Consider the following 13,754-nt stretch of genomic DNA (forward strand, 5'->3'; position numbering starts at 1 on the left):
AAACTTGATTCTTTGTTCAGTGAATGACTATAAATGACAGCCAGTGACCGTCACTTTAAGTTTGAGGGCTGTCGCTATTTGAATTTTACTACTTACGTACGTTTGAAAATAAGCTTTTTTTTTTTTTTTTTAGCAGATATGGAGCAACAGGCCTCACCTGCAGCAGCAAAAGCAAAAATACATCCGGAGTTAAGTCTCTGACCACTTGATGGAGGTAAGTATTCACTTTCTGTTTATCAGTGCTTTGTCTTCATCCTTCTAATTTCAAAAATGAAACATGAAGTGCCCTCACCCAAACAAAAAAATAATTTAAAAAAGCCAAAAGGCAGCTCAGATAAGTAACATAGACATTTTACACACAGTTAATATACAGATTAATGAAAAACATTAATAAATAAGCATTTTTATAAGTCTTCTTTTTATAATCAATTTATTATACTCTTACAAGTCACTGGGTATGAGGAAAACCACAAGTTAAAAGTCGTGGGGTTGTTTTAAATTCAGATGTGAGCTTTAAACCTCACATTAATTCCATCAGTAAGACATCTCAGGAATATATCCAAGATAAAACCCTTCCTGATATACTCTGACTCTAAAAACCTTGTTCTTGCATTCATGTCCAGCGGAACTGCTGTGCTCTTTTTTTCTGGACATCCCAAAAAGATTATCCAAAACTCTCCTGCAAGGTTATTAACTAAAGGAAAAAAATAACTGGGAGCAGATCAGTCCAGTTTTAGCAGAGCTACACTGGCTTCCAGTATCTCACAGCACATCTCATTGACTTTTGACTGACTCTTACATATATGTATATAAAATCCTAAATGATCTTGGACCTTCTTATATGTCTGAAAGTTGGCTACTCTGTCCCTACTCACTCTTCAACCCTTTAGTCCCAAATTGCTGGCAATTTAATCCTCCTCACAGAGAAGAACCCCTTTGAACCTCTACATGTGAGACTGTACAAATAAACTGAATTTTGAGACTTGCCAGTGAACCTTTTGCATATTGCGTTTCATAAATACATTGTACTCTTCTATCTGCATCTTTCTGTAAATTACAGGAATTTAAACACAGAGTAAACCAAGCGTTACAACATGTTATTTCATTAATGTAAGCAAAATGTTATCTGGTTGGAGCTTGTTAAATGTAAGGATTTTTTGTGACAGTAGACATCAGATTGGTTTAACATAACAAGCTAGTACAGCATATAATACTTAATGTCCAAAGAACTGTGATGGATATTTTTTTATTATTATTATAATTTTTTTTTTACATTTTGTGGAATGTATGAAAATAATCATCAGGATAAAATATAAAGAAAAGAAACTGCAGTTCAGAAAAATGATACATACATGCACTTTTCAGGTTCTTGCTCAACTTCTGCAGTCTCGACTCAAGTAAATCTTTTAAGGAGCTCAAAAAGAGCAAAACAAGTGTAAAAAAAACACAAGAGAAGTGCACCTCAAGATATGTTATTTATGCAATTCTTCATAAACTGGAAAAATGTAAGGCATTTAGCCAAACCATCATTAAAGGAGACAGCTCACCCAGCTCTCATAGTCTAGAAAATGAGGAAAAAAAAACCATAATGTAAACTTTTTTTTAAGATGGCAAAGCCAGAGGTGGAATAACGGACACAGGAGCTCACAGAGCAGAGACCGCAAAAGTGACACGGAAAATATGTCATACACTTTTGTACTCTTCCAAGATTTAAAAAAAAAAATGAAAATAAGGCTGTAAAAATAAGTAAACATTACATTTTTGTGATGTACAGAATAAATTAGGGTGATGTAAATGGACTACAAAATAGACCAGTTGATAATTTGATATCAGAGCACCTTCATGAACACGTTATGTAATAATCCATGTATCTTTAATTACATCTTTCATAGAATTTCTTCATGCCCTTCACTTCTGTACCCATATTTATTATGTATTCCAAAACTGTAACTTTCACTCACAGAAAATAATATGAGGGTTTATTTAAAAAAAACAAGAAAAGATGTTGATAAAAGCAGTGGCTTTCTATAACTTTAATCTTTATGTATCATCAATATATAAATAAAAAATTATAGATTTTTTGATACATTCTCTATGACGTTTGTCTCACACTAGATGTTATTTTAAACAATAAGGATAACGTTTAATACTGTAAGAAAACGTGTTAATTAAAGCAATACATCATCACACTTGACATATAGTAGCAGTCAGTTTGATCACTGTGTAATTTGCTACATTATGTTCATCCAAGAGGATAATAATATTGCATTTCATAACAGATGATATGAAACTGGAGCTCATATGGGAATTGTGGAAAAATAGAAATACATAGAAACATTCACCTCATCATAGAAAAATAAGAAAACTCTTTTTTGTTTTCAGTTAATGCTAACATAGCCATCGCACAGCTGGATATTTCTTCTCATCCTTTTGTGTCACCTTTTCCAATTTACGAGCAACCCATTTGTTATTGTAACCTCACAATTATCAAAGGAAAAATAAAAACGATTTCAATTAAATCCAAAGCAAACAAATTTCATTAAAGAATGAGTCTAATATGTTGTGTGATGATCAGAGATGTAAGTGTGGAATGCAGGTACAGTACAAGGGCCCTCTGAGATCTATTTTTTCCACACTTGGAGATGGAACAGGCAGTTGATATTAAACTATTACTGAGTATTCAGAGCTTCAGCTGCATCAAATTCACTGTTATCAGCTTTCGTTCAGAATACAAAATTCTGATGAGACAACCAGCGTTTTCATTTGTCTGGACCTTTGGTGACTTTTCCACCGCTCAACGGTCTCATTGTTGTAGTCTGGTATAAGTAGCACCACAAAAATCTATATACATGAGAACTACTGAATATGTTTTATGCTCATTCTGACACCAGAACATATTCTCATCACATTTGCATTTAGATAGAGATCAAAAAGGCATCTCCAACATCTGTACAAACACAGTCCTTATACAACATTTAAAAAACAAAACAAAAAAAAACATGAGGTCTGCCCATTTTCTGACCACCCAGAGCCACTATTTAGCAAAGATTTATACCATTAATCCAGCAATCTCTTTTCTTTTTGGAATAAACATGTTTATTAGTTGAAAAATAAAGCTTCTCATCCAGCAAATGCAATAACAACATTTGATTTTTGGTTGTTTTTTTTTTTTAATCTCAGACAGGCAACATGTATTGTCGAGTATACCAGTAACATGATGACGCCCATCAATCAAGGCTGCAGTTATGCTTCAAACACTTTTTTATCGGAAATGCGAACGCCACTGAGTGGCATGTTTACACTGGGTGTGAAATACTTTGTCCTTACAAATCAAACAGTTTCATCGTCATGTTTTCATCTGAACACTTACACTTTTAATATGCGCATTGACATTCAATCACTTTTTTCCCTTCGTTTTCTGCTAAGGAGCAAGTGGCGTTAAGGTGTCAGTAGCTTTGGGACAGACCTCACAGAGGAAAACACAAACAAAACAAAGGCATTACCACAACCTTCTAACATCATAATCATTATAAACATACATTTAATGTAACTCGGATAGTGCTTTATATCGTTTATAAAACATAAATACACATTGACAGAGGCAGTGACATCGTGCTTCATGTTGAGGGACAGGGCAGTACTTTATAATATATATATATATATATATGTTTGTTCATTTAGAAAAATATTGATTTTACTATTTTATCTTGTTCTTCATTGACAAAAATATCCCATTTAGATCTACAGACATTCATACATCATGGTATATATACTTTTATATATATACATGTTACCTTTAACTATGTAGATGGGTATGGACTTAAATTTTTTTTCCTCGTAGTGCACAGCATGCCTCCAAAGTTGCCAAATGAAAAAAAATACAATAAGATAATGAAACAATAAGTATGCAGATATAATAGGAACATTTGTGAAGAAATCTCCCACTTAAAACGACAAAACATACAAAAATAATAATAAACGGTAACAGTACAGGAGAAAGCGGAGGTCAATGCAAAACAATTAAACACACAAACAAATATAAACATTAAAATATATAACGGTTCTTACTCAAACATACAGGGAAAAAAAATTACAAATTCACAGGCAAAGGAAAGGACGCTTTACTGCAAAACAACAGCCCACACGTTCTCCCCTTTCGTTTCCAGGTCTTGCTTTTGTGCTCACTGGCCCCGTCAACCTCAATAAAGAAAGAAATAAACGGGCCAGGTGCCTCAGAGTGGACGCACTCACAATAAACGCACCTCCGCCTCATCCCCGTTAGAGAACAGAGGAGGTACAGAGACCACTGAGCCCAATGTTTAGAGGTTGTCTGAATCACTATCCCCAAAAAAGAAAAAAAAAGAAAAAAAGAAAAAGTCTCTCCTCTAAATAAAGGCATCGGTTCACATCTGAATGAGTGTGAGCAAAACTCTGAGCTGGTGCGCTGCAGCAAACATCTTCAGTTGTTGAAAGCGATGGCGTGAATATACGCATGTCGGCCCAGGGCGATGAGGCTCTGTGGTATGGAGGTGTTTTTACTGAGGTCACCCTTCCACACAGTTGGCAAGAGAAGATTTTTTTTTCTGTGTGTGTTGTTTGTTTTTTTATTCTTTTTTTCTGTTGTTGTTTTGTTTTGTTTCCTTTTTTTTAAACTTTTGGTCACAAAAATCCGTCGTTAAAATGAAAGCCATCCTCTATTCGGACTCCCTCAGAGCCTTTCCTGCTTGCTTCCTTAATTCCTTAAGTCTCTCTATATCCTCACAACTGGTGTGTCTAATCTTCATTGTGTGAACAACATGAAAAATGGCTCAGCAGAAGACAGTGGCATCCATCTTGCATTTTTTTTTTTTTTTTGCATGTGTGTGTTCATCAATTATGCGTCTGTGTGCGTGTTCAGAGTATTTAGCTGCTGTTCACTGTAAGGATTTGAGCAACGTGCTCCAAGAAAAGACTTCCGTTTGGTTGGGCTTGTGTCCATGTCCTTGTATGACAGGGTTCAAAGGGGGGCATGTTAGTTGAGCCGGCTTTCACTCAAGGTCCCAAGGGCTGGAGGGTGTCTTCGGGCTCTCGGGGGTCGAAGACTTCAGAGAGAAGGAGAAAGAGACAGAAGAGGAGAAAACAGAGATGGGTAGAGATGGGTCGCACAGCAGGTAGGCAGACGTCAGAAGATTTTTTTTTTTGTGTTTTTTTTGTTAAAAAAAAACAAAAAGAAAAAACGAGAGAAGGAAAAAGCACAAGATTTAGTGGCGGGCTGTGACACTCAGATCCTTAACTTGCCAAGTCCAAACAGCAAATGAAGAAGCAGAGGGAAGTCGAGCAGATGAACAGTTAGAGGTGAGCGAGAGATCAGCAGCTTGTCTCCCACGAGAAGAGAACCTGAACAGAGCGTCCTTCGTCCCTATTTCAGATTTGCACAAATACATTCAGCGAGAGGAAGAAAAGCATGGAAAAGGATGGGAGCACTGGAAGAGGGGCAACCGACAGAGGGAACAAGTTAGGGGCGCTTGTGCTTGTCGGAGTGATCGTGTTGTTTCTTACTCAATCAGAGTACAAGCTTAAGAGAATTCACTGTGAATTAATCTGTTAAGCCACAGAACTTAAGATTGGCAACATGGACTCGGTTTTCGTAACCCAGTTTTATTCACCCATAATGTCCAGTTGCGAGTGTAATAGAAAACTAAAATATAGTGAATGTTAAAAGTTAGACCTAATGTGCAACTATTTGTATGGCTCTTAATTAGGATACATTTCAGAATGTGTAAACTTATAATCCAATCAGATGTAAACCATTGGTTGTTTTTGTTGTTATTTTTTTTCTCAATCGGTGAGGCTGATCGGTACTGTGCGTGTACTTCAGCCTCTACTTCCAGCGAGAATAATGTGCGTGCGTGTTAACATGTGTATGCGTGTGTCTGTCGGTCAGTCAGAGCGCCAGCAGAGAAGGCGAGTTCAGAGAATCGGACGACTGCTCGCTACTGCTGTTCCGCTGGTTGGCACTGACCCCGCAGGCTCCCTCTGGGTAGGTGAACACAAATGAAGATGTGTATGAGGTGTTGTAGCTGCCAATGGCCGCATCGTCATGGTTAACACCACCACCACCACTGTCGTTGACCATAAGGCATGGCCCACCAGGTGCTGGCTCACTTGAGCCATAAAAAGAACTAGAGAACTCTACCTCCTGCATTATTCCAGGCTGAGGCTGCTGCTGGACTTGCTGCTGCTGTTGAACCGGAGGCTGGGACTGTGTGGAGGCCGGATGGGCTGTGTAGGCAGGAGGCAGATAGAAAGAGTCTTCCTTCACAGTCAAGCCCACAATGGAGACAGGCGGTTGTAAGGCCTGGGGAGGCAGCTGGGACTGCACTGGAGGCAGCTGTGCTGAGCCCTGCTGAGGCTGGTCCTGGTATGGGATCTTACAGTTTGCCTGGTGAGCCACCAGCACAAACTCCAAGCGCTCTTTCTCCTTCTGTAGCTCTGAGATCTCTGCCTCCAGTTCTGCCTTTGCTTCCTCCAGTACGTCTGTCTCCTGTGGGTTGGTACAGAGGATGAAAGAAAAAATGGGGAAGAAGGAGACGGGAACAAGGCAAAGGTGGGTGAAATGGGAAGAAGATGTGCAGCAGATAGAAGAAAGGAGTGTTAGGTATGCCAATCTTCTTTGTGTTTATTCCAGTAGAAATACCTCCCTGCTTCCCCTACAGCCGTATATGCAAGGTGGCTTATAGAAGAGTATGTTAATTAGGCCTTAACTACAAAAAGTACAATAGTCTCTTTTGAGGACTGTAATTGTCTTCGCTGCAGCTAAACACCCATTACCATAATCCTCTCTCTTGTACACACATGCAAGCATTTATTACCCCACAACACGATGCTATGGGAGGTAACATAAAATATGCAATTATCATCATCATTCGCTCTGAAAGCAAGAACAGGGCCAGGCTCACCGACTGCAGTCTGTCTGTAAGTTCTCGTCTGCGATTTCGGCATTTGGCAGCAGCCAGCTTGTTCCTCTCTCGACGAACACGTCTCTTTTCTTCTTCCTCGGGTGTTAGCTAAGATAAGGAAGAATACAGATTAGCTTAAAAAAAAACCACTGGCTATTTTAATTGACTAATTTAGCTTAAAAACACAAAATAAAGCTACATTTAATCACAGCTGACAGATAAAAGTTGCTTGTGCCTGAACAGTGAACTAGCCTTCTGCCGTTTAGTAGGTTTGTGCAAATGAGAAAATACCAAAGCAAACACCAAATACACCAATTAATTACCCACCCACCCATTAGTGTTAGCACACACCACTGCTTAACATTACAGACACAGCGTTATTACCTTTACTGGCTTCCTCGTAAACAATATACCTGCAGTGCATGTGTAACATGCGAGGGTCAACAGACAAACCATTCAAGCACGCAAACTTACTAACACACCAACATCTCCATCTTCACTCACAGACTCTTCTCGTGTACGGCGAGTTCGGGCTCTGGACTGACGGACAGGGCCGGCTGCTGGCCCTGGAGTGTCTGAACTCGGTGGGGTGAATCCAGACCCCGAGGAATAACTCGGGCCTGGCATGTCAAACGGATCAACCAGTGAAGCTGGTTGGGTCATGGTCGTGGTCCCGGTGGAGCCACTCTGTCCAGAAGCCTGGGATGAGATGAGGGTTGGCTGTACCATCCACTGCAGGTCCTGACTGGTGGTGATGGCAGTGACGGTTGGCACGAATGAACCGGGCATCTCACCTCCACCACTTGTCCCTGGCCCGCTGCCCACAATGCTCAAGCCAGCACTTGCTGACACACACTCCTGAGGAGGAGATGTCGACAATTAAGTTTTATGGACCAGAGCTCAGATCAGGTAGAGCAGCAAAAAAATACAGACAAATATAGAAAAACCAGTAAAAACAAGCTGGGATCTGTGCATCAGTCCGATCACTGTAGCAAACCGGATACATTTAGTACAAACATGCACTGAAATTCTCATCAGCTGCAATAAAGATCTGCTTTAAAGTGTAAAATGCTTTAAATTCAGATTTCACCTAAAACTATTTGCATCTGTTTGCTATTCTCATCTGACTGTAGATAAACTACAACAAGGTGTGAAAAACCCTCTGCTCTGAATGTGGCTGAATGTATAAAACAACAGCTGAAGCGATACTAGTATTTATCATACACTAGGAAAGTCATGCTAGGCTGCCACGAACAGAAAGAAGAATATTAATATTAATAATTTAATATGCCTGGACCCATTATGTTAACAATTACATAAAGAAAGGTTTAGGCTACCTGACGTGATACAGTGTTAAGACTCCTTAGTGATCAGACATTATACGCCAGGGGTATCAAACTCATTTCACATTGTGGGCCACGTGCAGCCCACAGACATTTAATCATACATTAAACCCCTGAAATATTTTAATATAAGAAAAACAAGTGCAGTTTTAGGTGATATGACTCAGTTTTTCTAGATGATAGAGAAATTCCACTTGGGGCTTAAATTGTAAGAAATAAATCTGTAAAATTAAGGAAGAAGTTCTGTTAGCTCATTGCGCAGACTGTCCTGCAATTATAAAGCTGGAAATGTTTGTTAGTTGACAGAATGTCCTCTTACTTTATAAATCATGTATTTCTATAGTAGGCAGTGAAAAAACAAGAACATTCTGCCATTTAGCTGTTTATCTGTTACTACTTTGGTGAAGTATAAATAGCCGTGGGAGAAGTACAAAAGCCATAAAACCTATGAAAAAAATACAGCAAAAAATCTAAAATTTATGCACTCCTTCACATTTTCCAAAGCTGTCAAGTAGGCCAGATTAAAGACTTTTGTGGCCACTTCTGGCACTTGGGTCTTCTGTTTTACACCCCTGTTGTAGGCCTATATTACCTAGAACCAGTTTCTGGCTTGTTTCCATTTCTTGATATTCATTTAACCACCTTTTCCGTGGGATTTACCAAAGAGTGGGGAAATGCTATTTGTTGTAAAGGTAGAAGCCAAAACGTGTTAAGGTAACAGCCTTGGATTTCTCATTATATAGAGAATTTGAATTAAAAGGGTGTTCAAGAATGTTTTGTTTAACTTTAAGCAAAAAAAATAAAAAAAACAACAACAACTTGAAATTTACGACTGTGGGTGTTTTTATTGTTAAAATAAAAAAGACAGGCTATTAAGTTTTCCTCTGCGCCCATGTCTAAAAATAGTCGTGGAAAGCTCAAATCTGTCGCTGGTATTTTATATTTCATACTCGGGGGAGTATCGCCGTTCATTAATATTCATTTGAAAGCGCGTTCAGACGTTTGGACGGGCGGCTCTGAGAGCGACCGCCTCCACCAATCGTTTTTCTCTAAACGGCGTCTCTCCCGCCTCCTTCCTCCTCCCCCGTCACACCCCCGGTGTTCCCCTTGGCAACGCGACGTAGCACTCCAAAATAGAACGGGCATTTACGTCACGGCGAGAGGAGAGCGGAGCGAGTGGAAGGAGAGAAGCGGGGCAAAGGGGCGGGGCTGCGGCGCTTACGTCGGAGAGTTCCAGAGCGCTGTCAACCACGCTGAGCACGTTGTCAACGCCGCCACCGGGGCTACAGTCAACACACAGACGTTGAATTTACATCCAGTCATCCCGGTCATTTAAGTTCTGACTGCAGAAAGACCGGATACACCAAATGTGCTGACTTGGTGTAGTCGGTCTTCTGTTAGCGGTGACAGAGCCCACTGCTTCATAAGCCATAAATACTAGTTTTATATATATATATTCTGTATATTTATACAACTGACACACCATGCAGAGTGTGTTTAAGCAAAAGCACACGTCATAATTAAATGACAGGTTCATACCCAGTGATCGCGTGTCAGTCATATTGCATTTTTAAACGAATAAACAATCCGAGGTAAAAACGCTCTCCGACTTTTGTTTTCACTACATTTCCAGTCTGCTGACTGGAACTTACCTGTGGAGCACTGGTGGTCGGCGGGCTCCCGAAGGAGTCCACGGAGGAAAGGTACTGGGACTCTATAGATGGAGACGAGCTTCCACGGGAACCGCTGTCTGGGTCGCCGGGAAATCCTTGGTACATCTCCCCGGGGGGGCCGAAAGAGAACGCGACACCTGCAGGTACCGGAGAGAGAGCGATGTCACCTGCAGCGGCAGGGCAGCGGCACACACAAGAAGATTACTAAAGGAGGAGAGGTACTGTAGGGAGAGAATGACTGATGTTAAACTCGGTGCACTTAACCAAAGCCAGCTGGCGCTTGCTTTAAATTAGGCTGTTCTCTCATAAATGATGGCAGGCGGTTAATAAGTAGCCTGCAGCAGCGTGTTTTATGCGTTTAAACCGGTGTCAGCAGGGAAAACTGTCTGTAAGCATCTCCTATGAAGCCGTCTGAAGCGGACAGATGCTCCCGACCTACTTTAAAATAGTGCGCTTTCAAAAAGCGACTTTTGCTCTCAAACCGTTTGCGCTCACAGCCACAAAAAGTAAGCGTTTCTTACCTATGTAAGTCTTCTTGTTATTCCCCGGTGAAACGCTCTTGGTCTCTTTCCAAAAAAGTTGCATGAAGACTCTTAATCCAGTTCCCCGCTTTTAGACGGGGGAGGGAGGTCTACCAGTTCAATCTGCGAAGAAGTCCTCCCCGGTTCAGCGGTAAATCCTCTCAGTGCTCTCCGTTATCCGACCTTATCAATCGTGCAAATATACATCCATAAAGTCCGCTCACGGAACGCCGGAGGACGCTTGCTATATTACGGTGCACAGTAGCAGATCTTGTCTTATGAATGAAGCCCAGAGTAGAAGCAAGACATTTCAACGGTCTAGTCCCGCCTCGGAGTTCCGCTGACGTACATGCCCATATTTGTGCCTGATGTTGTGTTTGGTATCCTTGGTGACGTTGAGGGATTCCCTCTGCCACTGAAATGGACCAGAAGCTCACCTCGTCGACGGATAATAATAGACTTTCTTCTTTCTTCTTTTTTTTTGGTAATATCACGGGCACGAGATATTTCTCACCGTCTGACAATTTCTGAGAGGAAATTTTAAGAAGCTCGGGGGTGATAAATATGGAAAGTATCTATTTAGGACTCTGTTTGCGTGTGTTTTTGATTGGGACATTTATTTAGTCATAGCAATACATAATATTCCTATAATGTGGAGGTTTGTTACGTTGAAATCAGTGGCACATTTACCCAATTGTAATTGTTATTAGTCTGCTATATATTGGATAAGCCTATAATATATATTCTGTAGATATTGTAACTGGGATAGATAAGTAACCTTTATTTATTTATTTCATTTATTTTCTTTATTTACAATATAATACGTAACCTGGAAAACACCAGAAGAAAAACAATGGATTAAGTTATGCAATACTCACAGCTCAGGACGGAATCCCGTCAACATGCGAGGGAAATCCTGCTGAAAAGTTTCTCAGGACACGCCCTCGGGAGTCCTCTGTGCTTGTGAGCCTAATGTTTTAATGAAAGGAAAGCCTCCTTTTCTTCTGTGCCTGAACACTCCTTAAACCCGAGGGCAGGTACTACGCCAAGCGAGGTTTTACTGCACGCCGAAAAACGACTTTTAAAAAATGTATACACCTAATCTGTTATGGATTTGAGTGTGGGCAGGACAGTCAGAGAGCACTCAGAGAGTGTCAGAGCATCGGTCTTATTCACACCCCTCTCCTCCTCCTCCTCCTGAAGAAAAAAAACGAAAAATAAACATTAGTTGGTAAACAGCAGTGTTATTCTGACATGTACAGTGGGCAGCAGTGACGGAAATCTGTGCCTGTCATTGCAAACATCACCAGGACGAGCACAAAAGTGATTCATTATTAAAGCCTACATGCGGACAGCAGTGGGAATGTGGCAGGTGGGAGTTTGGCATTGGCTTGGGGGGAGGAGGGTCGCTCCAAGGGCCAAATGCGGGAACATGGGGTGTCAAATCATGAATGAAAATGTGAAATACAAGGCCTACGTTTTGTGTTCGTGATGTCACACAGTGTCACTGGGCGGGCTTGCTGCTGCGAGAGGGCTACGGCAATACAGTCGGTGTGTGAAAAGGCGTGAGCAAAAAGGAAAGAGTCGGGGATAACGAATTATTAGTCAGCGCCGCAACAACGTCAGAGACGAGGATCCACGGAGGACGCTGTGTCCCATCCGGACTGCCGCTACCGGTGCCGTGCGGCTGAACCGGGATGACTAACTCCGTCGATGCGAATTGTTCCTGATGGGGAATTATTAAGGTGAATGGCTGATAACGCAGGAAAGGCAGCCCACATTCACGGGGAAACCAATCACTGCCGACTAACATAGCTGCCGCTATTTTAACACAACATATATCTAGTCCGATTAAAAATACAGACATGCTTCCCAGCGACAGAAGAAGACGTGTTTACTTTTAATAACCTCTAAAACAAGCGGCTAAAAAGAGACACGGTGTGCTAAAAGAGGCAGGGGCCATGTGCTGTACACGGGTTTGCTGAATGTGTGTAGCGTTGCGTCGCCATGGATACGCCGTTGCATCTGACGCAAGCACGTATAAATTTGGTCTTTTTTGTTATGCCGCTTAGCAACCGGTTTCCGTGGCAACCGGCTATGGGTGACAAGACAGCAGCCGCACACAATATGGCTTCCGGATTCTTTCTGCACAGAGAACAGTGGCAGCAGCGGAGAGGAGCAGAGAGCAGTGCGGCGACTGTTGTTGTTTCAGCGCACTTTTAACCGTTAACGACCGTTTTTTTAATCTTCCTTTTCCACCCTGTGCTGCCTGAACTACCCCCAGGCAGCTACAGGTTCAACATAACTAAACTAGCTGACATACCGTCCGAGCAGTCGCCGGTAAAATTCCCGACTCCATGCGCTAGTCGCTGTGTCGTTAAATATGCAGTTGGTATGGCCTCAGTTCTCATTTCGTGCAATAAACACATTCACTGTTACACAAAAGGTGGGCAGTAATTACTCCTGTACCTGCAGAAGTGATTAATTATGCATTAATTATAATGTTGTGAAACAGGTCATTAACTTTCATTCCAGTGAATTAAAGGTGATCTACTCAGCGTCAATAAGTTGCTTGGATCATATAGATTATAATTAAAACAGCAACACTTTATCAGTGAGTTTGCTTTGCCAAGTGTACTAATCATCAGGTAGGGTTGCATTTGTAAAGGTTGTAAAACTAACATGTAAATTAATGCTGAAGTTTTTTCACAAGTTTCTTCATAGGCTCCATGGGCCTAAATAGTTAGTCACGGCTAGACTTTAGTCAGAGATGGTGTGGAGTTTCTAGACTGCAATCCTCCCTCCAGACTGTTTACTTCATCGCAAGTTTGTGTGTTTACAACTTGCGGTGGTCTAGACTCCTGCCAAACTAGGTAAAAATGAAAAAATAGAAAGTGGTTGGTCTTGTCTAATGCCCCTGACGCGCTTTGTTTTGCTTGCCCCTGTCTCTTAGCTTATTTTCGGGAAGTCACTAACTTGCACTGTGCTCATGAGGCCAGCCCCTGTTTCCTTTTGGAAGGCGGGCCATGTTTGCTTGGTCTGGCCCAAAATACTTGTTACTAGGCAACGATTAGGCCTGTCCCACTTGAGAGCGGTGTTGTTTACACCCCTTTCTGGCTCCATATCCCAACAACATTGCATAACTCCACCCCCCACCTAACCGAGAGAAATTTGATCAGATTTCTCCCCCCCAGCCAACCAAAGCGTCTCATACTCTTATGCCACAGCTCTTAATTCGGCCACTCTACAGTTTCCTTCCTCATCTTTGCTGTATTCTGT

General features: G+C 41.3%; 1 protein-coding gene across 6 annotated transcripts; it reads right to left on the reverse strand.

Moving 5' to 3' along the window:
- Positions 1-1,208: 1,208 nt before the first annotated feature.
- On the reverse strand, positions 1,209-12,784 carry fosb (FosB proto-oncogene, AP-1 transcription factor subunit). Of its 6 annotated transcripts, none has more exons than XM_084950252.1 (6): positions 10,476-12,784; positions 9,934-10,121; positions 7,413-7,796; positions 6,939-7,046; positions 6,176-6,523; positions 1,209-6,015 (listed from the first exon to the last, which is right to left on the reverse strand). In XM_084950252.1, the coding sequence occupies exons 1-6, from the start codon at positions 10,537-10,539 to the stop codon at positions 5,950-5,952; spliced, it is 1,158 nt and encodes a 385-aa protein (XP_084806378.1). In that variant the 5' UTR covers positions 10,540-12,784; the 3' UTR covers positions 1,209-5,949. The 6 variants fall into 6 exon arrangements, with proteins under 6 accessions (XP_084806378.1, XP_084806379.1, XP_084806373.1 ...); XM_084950253.1 differs by having other exon boundaries at positions 1,209-5,081; positions 10,476-12,780; XM_084950247.1 differs by having other exon boundaries at positions 1,209-6,523; positions 10,476-12,781.
- Positions 12,785-13,754: the final 970 nt, after the last annotated feature.

The sequence above is a fragment of the Perissodus microlepis genome, chromosome 14, assembly GCF_051167445.1.
Source record: "Perissodus microlepis isolate ML-2025 ecotype Zambia chromosome 14, ASM5116744v1, whole genome shotgun sequence".
Taxonomy (NCBI): Eukaryota; Metazoa; Chordata; class Actinopteri; order Cichliformes; family Cichlidae; genus Perissodus; species Perissodus microlepis.